This window comes from Nematolebias whitei, chromosome 3 (genome assembly GCF_014905685.2).
Source record: "Nematolebias whitei isolate Nwh7 chromosome 3, NemWhi1, whole genome shotgun sequence".
NCBI classification, from domain to species: domain Eukaryota; kingdom Metazoa; phylum Chordata; class Actinopteri; order Cyprinodontiformes; family Rivulidae; genus Nematolebias; species Nematolebias whitei.
Window position 1 is genome coordinate 20,203,671 of NC_056500.1, and position 13,477 is coordinate 20,217,147.

The following is a 13,477-nucleotide window of genomic DNA, read 5'->3' on the forward strand; positions in this document are numbered from 1 at the left end:
TAAAAAAACTGGAGAAACTGTATTGTTTTATGAAAGTTACACTTGACTGTTATGCAATGAGTGCACATGGATATTTTGTTTATTGTGTGACTTGTTGAAAAGTTTTAATAAATTCCCATGTCTGATAAAATAGCACTGAAGCCTTGAAATGTGAATATTGGATTGGTTTTAAAGGAAAAACATCCTCGTTTTTTATTTAGGACACAAGAATTGCACACAGTTTCAGGCTTTTTTTATGCATATAAATAAAGATATTGCTTCTTCTTTTTTTTGCCACTTGACTATGTGACCATTTTCATGGTGACGCATCCTCTGATGGGAACATGGCAGGGCATGGCGTCTTCCACCTCTATGCATGTGTCTATGTAGGGGTCGAGCAGCATCATGTTTGGGACAGCTTTGTTACTTTTCCTCTCACTGACCAGGTAGATCTGACCTCTCACTGTGGTGCAGCCAGAGAAGAACTTTCTCTCCAGAGTTTCTTCTTCTAGCACAGTCCATTCATCCGTCTCTACGTCAAAACGTAGCGCTTGGTCTCCAAACAGGTAGAGAGCACCGTTGAGCTCTGTGGCAACCAAGTCGTATCTTTAAAGAGAGTTTAAAAATCTAATTTAACTTTTTTACTTAAATTCAACACTTTAGTATAAGAAAGTGCAGGAATAAAGGCGATGTTAGACAGAGAAGATGAGAAACTCCTAAACATTGACTCACCGGGGAAATGGAGAGTAGGAGACCACATCCCACTGATCCTTATTCACCACATACCTCTGAATTCCAGCATACACGTCTCCGTTTTCATCCAGACCACATGCTATATAGATACACGTTCCCACAGCAGCAGTGGCAGCCCTTTCCACTGCCCTGACCATGGGGCTCAGTCCCTCCCAACCATCTTCTGACCTCAGGACCAGCTTCTCCACATCAGCCACAAGGCCTTCGTCCATGCTGCCGCCCAGAACGTACAGAGCTGAATCAAGCCCTATGGAGCAGTGGCTGTGTCTGGACTTCTGCAGCGCCGGCCCATCTAACCAGCGCTGGTTCCCACATTCATAAATCCTGACCCAGTCCACACTGAACCACAGCACGTCCCGGAAGTAACCCCCTGTCACAACCACACTGTCTCCTAAACAGAAAATATAGAAGACATACTTTTAGAGGAAAATAAAAACATCAGGTCATTATTTGAATTTTATGGAGGAATTAAATACAGTAGACCCTCGATACTTCGCCGTTCGACTTTCATGGACTCACTCTTTTGCTGGTTTTCAACATAAGATTGTGCACGACACGATTGGCGATAGGGAAAGACCCCCTGCCCCCTCCTTTCTTTTTCTGATCTGTTACGCACCTGCCTCAGAAAGAGAAAGGAGGGGTGGGGGTGTGGTCTGTCTTTCTTAATCACTACTGCTCAGGGAGCAGAGACGAACAGATCAGATGAACAGAGAGTGGCTGAGTGTGTCTCACTCAGATATAAGACAGACCCCCCTCACCTCCTTTCTCTTTCTGAGGCAGCAGACAGTAGAGCAGAGACACACAACAGGCGGGCGCGCAACAGACAGCCTTGTAAAAAGAAAGGGGGGGGGGTCTGTCTTATGTCTGTGTGAGCCGCACAAGCGGCATGGATTGTTTATTTAAAATAATCACCTGAACCGAGCCTGTCTCTCTTTTGCTGTGCTCTTTTAGAGCGCTTAGAGTTTAGAACATGGTTAAGAACATTGCAAGTGTGTGGGAAGGGTTTATAAAGCCTTAAAAATTGTAAATATATATATATATATACTAAAATAAATATAATGTTCCTACTTTGTGGATTTTCCTCTATCGTGGGGGTGTTTAGAACGTAACCCCTGTAATAAGTGAGGGACTACTGTAGCGATGAGTGTGGGAAGATCTAATTTACAGTCTCCAATCATTGTCAGTTTAATCACAACAACATCATCATGTGACACACAGTCATTACCCACTGCAGCAACAGCATACTGAGTTAGGTTCTTCCTCTGCAGAGGTGCACAGCTCTGCCATCGTCCAGTCTGAGGGTGAAACAGATACAGTGCCTGTTCATCCTGATCGTGAGGCCCACCCAGGACAAGGAGCGTCTCCCTGACCCTCCTCATCGATCGTCCCACTGACCAAGAGGCTGGGAAATGTTCATTGAGCTTGCTGATGAGCCTGGCTTTGGGGTCAGAGCATTTCATCGTGGTCAAAAGTTCAGAAATAAATGGTAACGAGAGAGACTCAGGCCTCACCAGCTCAACGAGCTCCAGGAAATGTTCCTCTCTTTTAGGGTCGAACAACACCCATCGTAGGGTGGCTTCCAGGACCAAGTCATCTTTAAAGAGGGCCAGGTCATCGCTGGCAAGGAGATTTGCTAAGGACTCTTTTGTAAGATACAGGAAGTCATTCAGAGCCGTGATTGCTGAGAAGTGTGTGAGTGCCACCTGTCGTGCTGCAGTGTATAATGGAGTGCAGCCAAACTGCCAGGCATAGGCCATCATTCCCAAACAGTTGCTAAGGTGCAGCTCACGCTCGAGAAACTTGCAGCACAGAAGTTTAGCTTGCTCCATTTGTAAATAGTTTGCAGTCTCAAAGATCCCCAGAATATTTTCTCTGTCCAAAGTCAGGCTGTGTGTCTTGCTGTGCTCCATCAACACTTTGAAATGTTGCGGAGCAACGCCTTTGATTTCTACCTGCTTTTTGTTGCTCTCCACACCACATCCAAAGAAGAGAGCCCTAAAGTATGGACTCTGGAGGGCCAAGCATTGACGGTTGACATAAAAGCTCTCTCCTCCTATCCTTAGGGTGGTATCAGGAATTAAATTGGGCTCTGAGTCCTTTACATGTAAAGCAGATTCATCGTCCATGTTCTGTTTTGTTTACTGGCTCAGGGGGAGGTGAGCTTCAGCTCAGCTCCACCCTGCAAACCATGTGACAATAAATAGCCGCACCAAATGTCTTGACCCACTTCTGCTGTACAACACACCAACTGGTATGCAATTCGTGTTTATTAATAGCAGTGACACAGTGTGACCGAGCTAGTTCATATACCAGTTTTTTTTTCTTAATTAATTGATGAATTGATTGTTCTTTTGAATATTTTGTAACTGCACTGCTTAGCTGTGGCTAAAGGCTTTACCGGCTATAAATAATTCAACCAGTCAAGTGGTACAATGGCATTAAAAACTGTGTTGGGGAGGTGTGGCGGGGGGGGGGGGGTACAGAGCTACAGCAGTACACAGTCAGAGTGCACTCAAATGTTCATGTTTTATGTCAAACATTAGTGAATTGAAAATATTTTGTTCAAACATGAGGGGAAATCAGTGAATTAAAAACATTACAAATTTACTTACAATATTAAAGTTTATTGTAAACTTTAATATTTACAATGTTAAAGTTTATTAACTTTGAACAATGCTAGTATTCTATGTGTAAGCTTAATATAAATGTCCAAACATCGCTTACATGCAAAGTTACAAGGAACACAAAGCAACAAGGTGTTAGGACGGTACGAGTCGGTTCTTGGTGAGATGAATGGTTGGGATCCCAGGAATAAATAAAACAAACATCATTACACTGAACTGCTTGTGAAAGGAGTGGAACGTCAATTTAGGTATTCAATTAATTTCTCAAAATGCAAAGAACAGTTTAAACTAAAACACAAGATTTTTTTTTATTCCCAACTTTAACTTCGGCAAATACAAAACTGAAGATGTTTTAACATTTTTTTATCTGAATTCCAATTATATTTGAAATCTCTGAAATACAAAGTATATTGAAACATATGAAGACCTGTATGAAATGTTAATGGAATTGCCCACTAATGCATGCTAATCCTAATCCTAAAATATATAGTATACCCACCCCTTGCTGTAGTTTATTTTGTTAATTAATTTATTTTTTACCTTATCATTCTGTAATCAGTTTTGTTTCGATGTTCCCATATCTATGTCTGCCTCTACTGTGCCCTTTTCAGCTTTACACTATTGTACTTGTTTTTGATAAATAAAGTTTTCTTGAAAAAAAAAAACTGAAGACGTCACATCCGGAAAGTTTTGCTAAGAGGAACATTTCCGGGGTTAAAGTTTAACTTCCGGGTTATTTAGCTAACATGGCGGTGAGTTCGGATTTTATTCGTTTCCATTCCGATATTTGTTTTTTAATTTGTAGCCATTCATTTATGTGGCTTTGATGTTGATATGCAAGTGTATTTTATGAATAATGGAATAAGTTAAATTATTTTGTAGCGTAACGAGATATGATTTTTTGTTTGATTGATTAACCAGAGCAACAAGCTAACCCGGGGCTAAATTTTGTTTGTGGACTGTTGTTTGTAACCTAAAACCAACTTAATTTGGCTTTCAACAGGATAAAGAAAAAAAGAAGAAGGAGAGCATCTTCGACTTGTCCAAATACATCGACAAGACGATTCGTGTTAAGTTTCAAGGAGGCCGAGAAGGTTTGTGTAGTGCAGCAATGAAGGTCGAAGCTAAAGCCAGTTAATGAATTAATGAAAGGTTTAAGTATTCAAACTCTTTTTTTGTTGTTGTTGTTGTTCTCAGCCAGCGGGGTCCTGAAAGGATTTGATCCTCTTCTGAACCTGGTGCTGGACGGCACAATCGAGTACATGCGTGGTAAATATAAAGCACCCAGTGGAGGTTGTCCTGGAATGATTTCCAGAACTAAAATAAATAGAACAAGTGCTTCATTTTGCCCTGTTGCAAAAAAGAAAAACATCCATTATTTTCGGGTCGTGGGGGTCACTGGTGCCCATGTCCAGACATCCCTGTGAGAGGTGGGGGGGGACACCCAGGTCAGGTTGCAAGTCCATCACAGGGACACATGGAGATAAATGAGACAACCATTCACTCTCTCACTCACACCTAGGGATAATTTAGAGTTACCATTCAGCCTAACATGCATGTTTTTGGTCTGTGTGAGGAAACTGGAGAAAACCCATACAAGCACAGAGGGAACATGCAAACTCCACCCAGAAAGGTCCTTGCACAGGATTCGATCTGGCGACTTTGCTGAGAGACGACAGCTCTACCAACTGCACCACCATGCCTCCCAAAAATAAAACCAATCCTCATAATTGGTTACAAACAATATATGATAGCTGATGAGGCTGTTATCTCCTTGTTTCATTGGCTCGTTAATGTTTGTATGCTTTAATCAGCACCAGTCAGGGTCCCAGGTCTTTGTGGGCAACAAGCTGAAAAGTTTGGGAACTGCTGATTTCAATCCTCGGCATTACTTTGGTTCTTTTTGAAAATGGGTTGCCATGTCCAAATCCAAGATGGCTGCCACAACGTATGTATATATGTAAACCTTGTGAATTGGATAGCTTAAAAAATAAGCAATGTGCTGACTTCTAGTTTGGTGTGTAGCTGCATCTAGGAGTAAAAAAGGTCTCAGTCAAAAATTGGGTTGCCAAATCATAGTCATAGATGGCCACTTATGCATACATACACACACACACACACATATATATATATATATATATATATTTTGTTTTTTATGTGTCTAGATCCAGATGACCAGTTAAAGCTGACAGAAGACACCCGACAGTTGGGGCTGGTGGTCTGCAGAGGAACCTCCGTAGTGCTGATCTGTCCTCAGGATGGCATGGAGGCCATTCCAAACCCATTCATCCAGCAGCAAGATGGATAACTACATGCTGCTAAATGTCACTGTTGATTTTCTTTTTTTTTGCCATTTAGTTTAGTTTAAACCATTACAATACACTTATGTCATACAACTTGCATGTTGTTTTAAGTTCATCAGCAAAATAATGCTCAGTTGCACTTCAGTTTTATTGTCCGTCATGTGCAAACTTTGCAAAACTTTGTGTTGTAAAAAGTAATTTGTTACTGTGGAAACAAATGAAACAATTTACTTTTTATCTACAATGGGTAAACCTTTTACTAATCTTTGTTTTTGATAAGAAAATAAAGTAAAAGAAGTGGTGTGTTCTGGATATCAGAAGTTTTTGTTCTGTTCTGAAGAACTACTGAAAGTTTAACTAGTTTGATATCATTTATTTTCCGTGCAGCTCAGTCATTGCTGTGCAAACTGGCTAATTTAAAAAAAAAAGAGTAAGGACAATGAATCGAGTGATTGCAAGTGCCTGATGGACGTTTCACTCACCTGCTCTTATCTCATTTGAGCAGTCGGCAATGTGCCGACAGACCACTGAATTATTTTTTTTTATTCCCCCCGTTAAAGGTGTTTAAAGGAATAAAGGGAGTTTCTGTTTGAAAATAAGCCGTCCAAGCTTGTCTGCACACTCACAAAGACGCATTTGTGACAACAGCTTAAAGACGGACACATTAAGCAGGGTGTGGGGAGGACTGTGCAGGGTTTTTTTTTTGGATTAGTTTGGATTATGAACGAATAATCTAGTTTATGGCACTGGACAAACACTGAAAATGGGGTTTGTTAAAATGTGCTGTGCAATGTTTAAAACACAACTTTAAATGAAATTCCCCAAAGAGAAGTTGGAGCACAACGAGTTATGAAAGAAGCTGGACTGGTGGCTTGTCAGGTGTGTTTGAGTTTTAAAAGGTGGAATAAAAAGGCCAAATTCCAGGAGTCTTCGCTCCTCCTCTGCTGCTCAGTCACTGTGTCAATGGAGCACATACAAGAAGGCTTTGAGAAGAAGCACAGAGCTCCACCGAACAACATGCCGACTTTTTGTGCCGCTTTTTAGCCATAATTTTATTATTGTAGCCTTTCAAATGATGTTTTATGTTTTCATGGAGACTTTGGGGTAACAGGAGAAACGCCCGGGTGTAACCAAAGGATCAAGGTGGAAGGAACATGAGCTGGACATGTATTTCTAAGGCTAAAGTGGACCTCTTTGGGTAAACAGAAGGAATGAGTTACCTGCGGGATGGACACGGCACGCCCCGCGCTCAGGTGCAACAAATAGTGGACCTCTTGGCCCCCAGTGGCTCCATCTTTCCATCCGTCCTTCTGCTCTTATGTGCGCCAAGAAGTGCGGGCTCCCTACGGTGTCAACTTTCAGAGTAATGAGAGGAGAAAGAGGTGAGTGCAGCTGCTTTTAGGCTCAGAATAAAGCCTGGATTGTTGATGTTCATGGAGGAACTCCCTCAGTTCAGCAGAACACAAACTAGATGAAAAAAATCCCTTGGCCTTTCTTCAGATTTAATTTGCAATCGGAGCCTTTTTTTTTTTTCTGGTGCCTTTTACGCACCATTCTGCACTTTTAAATGCTTTGATGCACTTAAATGTTTTTCGACTCACGTTAACTTTAAAACCATAACTGTTTCAAATTTTCTATTTTACAGATTATTTTTATTTCTTATTTATTATTGATATGTTTCTGAGAATTAAGGTGTACAATTGCAACATATATTTTATACATGTCACAATATTTGTATTTAGTACACTATTCTTTATAGTACAAATTACATCATATTTAGTGCACACTTTGTTGTACTCTTTCACACTATAGTATGTGATTTGGCTGTAAACCAACAGCAAAGTTCCCTAAATTTTCAATTTTCACTCAATAACTTAAAAATAGAACAAAGCTTTTGTTAAAATATATTGGATGTGGGGGAATGGCACAGTGGATCAGTTGGTAGTGCTTTTTACCTCTCAGCGAGAAGGTCGCCAGGTCAAATCCCAGGGCCTGTCTGAAAGATAAAACGTTTCAACAAAAAGTATCCGTCCAGAGGACCTGACTTAACTTTATTGGATTTTTCTACCTGGATTATTGAGCATGAATCAGGATATTTTGAACCACTTTGGCCATGACTGACTGCATCAAACGAGTCGGCTGGGGTGAGGGCGGACTAAAGAGACCACCTGAGCACCATCAAACTGGTTGAAGTCTTTTGGATGAAAGATGAAACATTTCAACAAAAAGAAACGGTCCATACATGGAACGCCATAACCGAGTGGCTGGAATAATATACTGTGCCAAGTATGGGCTGGAGGTCCCACTGTTAAAGTGGGGGATGCCACCAAGGAGTATAAGAAACTATGGGACTTCCAGATCACGACTCAAACCTGTGATGACTATTCAATTGGACATTGTGATTGATAAGCTACAGAGGAAGGCAGCGGTGATAGATGGAGCAATCCCTGGTGATGATCAGGAAGAAAGAAAATGTTGAGAAACACCTTGATTTGACATAAATAAAGAAGTTGTGGAAAGTCAAGGTCTATGTTGTCCCCTCAGGACTTTGGTTGTGACCACCAAACATCCATCAACATTCTCAGAGATATTTGCCCTGAGGAGCATGGTCCTAAAAGCAGCTTATAGATACAGCACAGTACCCTCCATTTCTAAGAAAACAAAGGATTTATTCTTTATGGTGAGAGTATGTTTTTAGTTGTTTTATGTCTTTTTACTATTAATGTCAAATGTTTATGAAAAGAGGCTCCGTAACAACATGGACACTATTAATGATACATATCAAAACCTACAATACTGTGGCTGAGTGGTTAGAGCAGTTGTTCTCCAATGCGAGAGTTGGGGGTTCAAATCTACCAGCAGTCACATGTCGAAGTGTCCCTAGGCAAGACACTGAACCCCTCATAGCCTCTGATGTGTGTCCCATCAGTGTATGAATGTGATCTAAAAGCACTGATTAGTCTCTTTAGAATGATTTGTTCAATTAGTTTTGTAAAGATCTAGTAGAGAGCTGTATAAATGGGTAAAGGAGGCACAGATTGTAGTGTAAAGTGCTTTGAGTATCTTGAAATAAGATAGAAAGGCGCTATATAAGTAAAGTCCGTTTACAATGTCTGACTACAGATAGCACAATAGGTTTTATTGTTTGTTTTTTATCCATATATCTCCAATAAAAGGACATTGAAACCTAACATTTAGGGCTGCATTTCTATTATGGTAAATGGACTGTACTTATATAGCGCCTTTCTATCTTATTTCAAGATACTCAAAGCACTTTACCCTACAATCTGTGCCTCATTTACCCATTCATACAGCACTCTACTAGATCTCTACAAAGCTAATTGAACAAATCATTCTAAAGAGACTAATCAGTGCTTTTAGATCACATTCATACACTGATGGGACACACATCGAAGGCAATAGGGGTTCAGTGTCAGTGTCCAGGGACACTTGGGCATGTGACTGCTGGTGGATTCGAACCCCCAACTCCAGCCACCCATGTTCACATTTTGTATTTTTATAATGTTGTACAGGCCCTAGTTTCAGTTGAGTTGTTACAGCTCTGGATAAACGTCCTGGATCGTTTTGTTTGTCAGGTGTTGGGATTTGGAGGCCAGTTGAATGTGAGCTGTGAGGCTGGTGCTGAGATTCTAACATGGACATCAAGAAAGATGGAGGAGGAGAATCATGGTCGCCTTCAGGGATTTTCTCTGCTCCCTCCAGCCCCAGCTGGTACAAGTGCATCGTCATCACCTGTGTCTTCCTCTTCCTCGCTGTAGGCATCTTTGTAGGCCTTGCTATAGGTGAGTTAATGCACCATAACATACTTTCAACACATTTTAACACCAAATACATGTATTGGTTAATTATTTTGCTACTCTTCCTTGCTCATTTTTTAATCACAGCTGCTACATTGAATTGTTGTCTTTTTGCTGTTAGCATACGTGGTGCGGGAGCCTCGTCATTACTTGGAGACAGTGGAGTTGAAAGGTCTGAAGTACAATTCTACTCTGCAGAATGTGAACTCTGGTTTCTCTATAATACTTTCAACAGCTTTAACATCCAAGGTGAGCGCTTATTTGCAACAAAGTTAAAACTAATATTTTACGTTGAAAAGTGTTCAATTATCACTTATCCTGCTTTTGTAGATTAAAGATATCTTTGTGGCCTCCTCCATATCAAAGTACTTTGAAGGCTGCAACATTGTTGCCTTTGGGTGAGTGAAAGCTGAACTGAGATTATTTCACATAAAAAAGCATACACACACACACACACACACACACACTTTACTGTTTTTTCTTGTCCTCCCAGTAACAAAAATGGTGATGTGATGGCAACATTGAGACTGGTCTTCAGTGTGTCCAAACTCCAGCAGTATGCAGAAAACTTTATTCGAGACCTGCTTAGGGCAGGACTCAGCTCAGTGATGAACGGGAAACCTCTAGATGTGCCAGGTTTCGGACAAATCAGCGCCATTGTCATGTTAGGTAGTAAATTCAGTCTGTTCTGAGCTGACTGTCTGAAGCACTGTGTGGGTGGACGGGTGGAGTGGGAGGAACAAAACAAGGAAAATTAATTGTCTGATGGCTTAAACAGTCATCACAGTATTACGTGTTTTTCTGCTTCTTCCTACAGGAGCCACTGGGAAGTCCTTTTATGTCATTGGGGATGAGCTGATAGGTGAGGCAGCACTATGTTTGTTGCCACTTTTTTAGACTAAGAAATGTGTTGCATTTTATCATATTATGGCAAATGTGAAATACCTGACAACATTAAATGTGGGGCTCTTATTTGGTGTTAGTTGTGTTAAACCTCTGATAAAACTGTACATTCCTTGTCTTCTTCTTTCGTCTTTTCCCTCTCCAGGGCTTGCCACAGTGAGTCATCCTCCTCCATCTCACTCTGTCCTCTGCATCCTCTGTCCTCACTCCAATTACCTTCATGTCCTCTCTAACTGCATCCATATATCTCCTCTTTGTCTTTTTCCTGGCAGCTGCATTTCTAACATCCTTCTACCAATATACCCACTGTCCCTTCTCTGGACATGTCCAAACCATCTCAGTCTGGCCTCGCTAACTGTATCTCCCAGTTGTTCAACCTGTGTTGTACCTCTGATGATCTCATTCCTAATATTATGTATCCTTGTCACACCTAAGGAGAACCTCAACATCTTCATTTCTGCCACGTCCAGTTCTTTCTCCTGTCTTTTTGTTAGTGCCACTGTCTCTGGACCATACAACATAGCTGCTCGTCTGCTGGCTTCCTGCCTTCTTTAGACAGATACATTTTACTAATTGGCATTTATAATGTATGTGAATGTTTTTGTTCAGTGCCCTGAGATAACTTTTGTTGTGACTTGGCATTAAATACATAAACTGAATTGAATGGGTCTCACCACTGTTTTGTAAACTTTTCCTTTGACTTTAGCTGCCACACTTTTGTTATAATCACTCCTGAAACTTTTCTCCATCCACTCCATCCTGTCTGGACTCTCTTTTTCACTTCTTTACCACACTCCTCGTTTTCCTGGACGGTGGACCCCAAGTACTTGAAGTCCTGCACCTTTGTGACCTCTGCTCCTTGTAGCCTCACTGTTCCACCAGCCTCCCTCTCATTCACACACATGTACTCTGTCTTACTACTGCTGACTTTCATTCTTTTTCTTTCAAGTGCATACCTCCACATCTCCAAGTTCTCTTCCACCTGTTCCCTGTTCTCACCACAGATCACAATGTCATCTGCAAACATCATCATCCATGGGGATTCCTGCCTGACCTCATCTGTTAGTCGGTCCATAACCAGAGCAAACAAGAAGGGGCTCAGAGCCGATCCTTGATGCACTCCCACCTCCACCTTGAAGCTATCTGTCACTTCTACAGCACATCTCACCACTGTCCTGCTGTCCTCATACATGTCCTGTACCAGTCTAAAATACTTCTCTGCCACTCCAGATTTCCTCATGTAATACCACACCTCCTCCATCGGCACTCTGTCATATGCTTTTTCAAAATCCACAAAGACACAATGGAGTTCTTTCAGACCCTCTCTGTACTTCTCCATCAGCATTCTCAAAGCAAAGACAACATCTGTGGTGCTCTTTCTTGGCATGAAACCATACTGCTGCTCACAGATAGTCACCTCTCGTCCAAGTCTAGCTTCCACAGCTCTCTCCCTGATCTTCATTGTGTGACTCATCAGCTTAATTCTCCTGTAGTTGCTACAACTCTGTACATCACCAAATGGGCACCAGCACACTGCTTCTCCATTCCTCAGGCATTTTCTCACCCTCAAATATGTCATTGAATATTTTAGTTAAAAACCTCACTGCCATCTCTCTTAGACATTTTCAAACCTCCACTGGTATGTCATCAGGTCCTACTGCGTTCCCCTTCTTCATTCTTTTCAGAGCTTTCCGAGCTTCATCCTCACTAATCTTTCCCATTACCTGGACCACAGTTTCTATGACCTCTTCTCTTCTTTCTCTTTCATTCTCTTCATTCATTAGCTCCTCAAAGTATTCCTTCCATCTCCCCATCACACTCTCCTCACTTGTTAGAACATTACCATTCCTATCTTTAACGAGCCTAACCTGTTGCACATCCTTTGTTCCGCCACAAGTCCTTCTCACCCTCTTTAGTGTCCAGCTTCCCATACAACTCATCATACACCTTCTGCTTTGCCTGTGCTTCCTCCCTCTTTGTTCTACGTTGCAACGTTTTATATTCCTGTCTTCTCAGCTAGCTCTCTCTGCCTTTGCCTGTCATTGTCTCCACATTTAAAGTTGCAACCTTCAGTCCTATGTTCTTGACTTTCCTCTCCTTCCTCTGTCTCCTGACACTTTCCCTCCTCATGGTCTTTGGCTAACAGTAACACAGCTTCCACTGGTGCCCTGTTTGTCAGCAGCACTGGCGGCAGTCATTGTCAACCCACTCGACCAGTCCATTGTCACTTAGATGAACTTGCATGTTATTTTTGACAAAAGTGTTTAATATCGAATGCCTTTTCTGACACAACCTTCACCATTTACCTGTGGTTGGGACTGGCACAAGAGATACACTGGCTTGTGCTTTTTTGTGACTGGTTTGTACATTCATAAAATATAGGTTTAATATAAAGTATGCAGTGCAGGGTTTTTTTTGTTGTTGTTGTTTTTTTGTGATAGTGCCTCCTTTTTGGATAATCCAGTGGAGTTTAACAGAGTTTGCTTAATTTTAAAACCTATTTTTTGTTTATGCAGAGACATTTAATTTCACTAAACTAAATTATTTGAAAAATCCCAAACCCTTTAAACTAAAAGACATTTGCTCTCCTTTAAAGCACTTCAGCATTACTAAGCAATACAATACATTCAAAACTGTAAAGTACAACACTGTGTAATACAACATACAATCCTGTTTAGTACAATACATAAGAACACAATAAATTACAGTACAATATGAAAAAACTTTATTTACTTTTGGGGTTTTGTTTGTTTGTTGTTTTTTTTTGTTTGTTTTTTTTTGTCTCTGTATTGTCTCAATAGCTTCTTTCACAACAATAATAATAATAATAATAATAATGTAGTTAAATTAAGAGTATGATACATTGCACAAGGTTCATTTAAAAAAGGACAGAAGCATACAGTATGTGTGTGGTATATGTTAAAATGAATATTTAAAAAAAAATAGCTATAGCCTTATGAAGTTTATAGTGGTGTATCTTTTTTTGTTTGTTTTATTGTTGCTTTTAATATTTCATTCAATTCAACCTTTATTTATACACATTAGTCTCATTGAGCTTCAAGGACTCATTTACGAGAGACATATATATATATATATA

The 13,477-nt window shown here is 40.7% G+C and overlaps 3 protein-coding genes across 4 annotated transcripts in view; 2 read left to right on the forward strand and 1 right to left on the reverse strand.

Annotated features, from left to right (window-relative positions):
• Nucleotides 1–281: 281 nt before the first annotated feature.
• On the reverse strand, nt 282–2,858 carry LOC119407810 (kelch-like protein 24). The gene is given in 3 exon segments (XM_037674636.1): nt 282–585; nt 712–1,123; nt 1,949–2,858. Coding segments are annotated over 3 exon segments (1,626 nt in total).
• A 1,182-nt stretch (nt 2,859–4,040) lies between these two features.
• On the forward strand, nt 4,041–5,971 carry lsm7 (LSM7 homolog, U6 small nuclear RNA and mRNA degradation associated). The gene is made up of 4 exons (XM_037674637.1): nt 4,041–4,108; nt 4,360–4,450; nt 4,554–4,625; nt 5,522–5,971. The coding sequence occupies exons 1-4, from the start codon at nt 4,103–4,105 to the stop codon at nt 5,662–5,664; spliced, it is 312 nt and encodes a 103-aa protein (XP_037530565.1). The 5' UTR covers nt 4,041–4,102; the 3' UTR covers nt 5,665–5,971.
• Nucleotides 5,972–6,884: 913 nt separating this feature from the next.
• The window catches only part of tmprss9 (transmembrane serine protease 9), an 11,731-nt gene continuing 5,138 nt past the window's right edge, over nt 6,885–13,477 (forward strand). For both annotated transcript variants that reach the window (XM_037674638.1, XM_037674639.1), the window contains exons 1-6: nt 6,885–7,041; nt 9,256–9,462; nt 9,599–9,726; nt 9,808–9,875; nt 9,971–10,146; nt 10,295–10,339. In XM_037674638.1, the coding sequence (XP_037530566.1) occupies nt 9,315–9,462; nt 9,599–9,726; nt 9,808–9,875; nt 9,971–10,146; nt 10,295–10,339 (565 nt within the window). In that variant the 5' untranslated portion in view covers nt 6,885–7,041; nt 9,256–9,314. The remainder of the gene's footprint in view (nt 7,042–9,255; nt 9,463–9,598; nt 9,727–9,807; nt 9,876–9,970; nt 10,147–10,294; nt 10,340–13,477) is intronic.

Bases quoted from the DNA above. Each gene is read 5' to 3' on its own strand.
- lsm7 (XM_037674637.1), top strand. The intron at 4,451-4,553 runs GTTTGTGTAGTG...TGTTGTTCTCAG, and splicing joins GTTTCAAGGAGGCCGAGAAG to CCAGCGGGGTCCTGAAAGGA. The intron at 4,626-5,521 runs GTAAATATAAAG...TTATGTGTCTAG, and splicing joins CACAATCGAGTACATGCGTG to ATCCAGATGACCAGTTAAAG.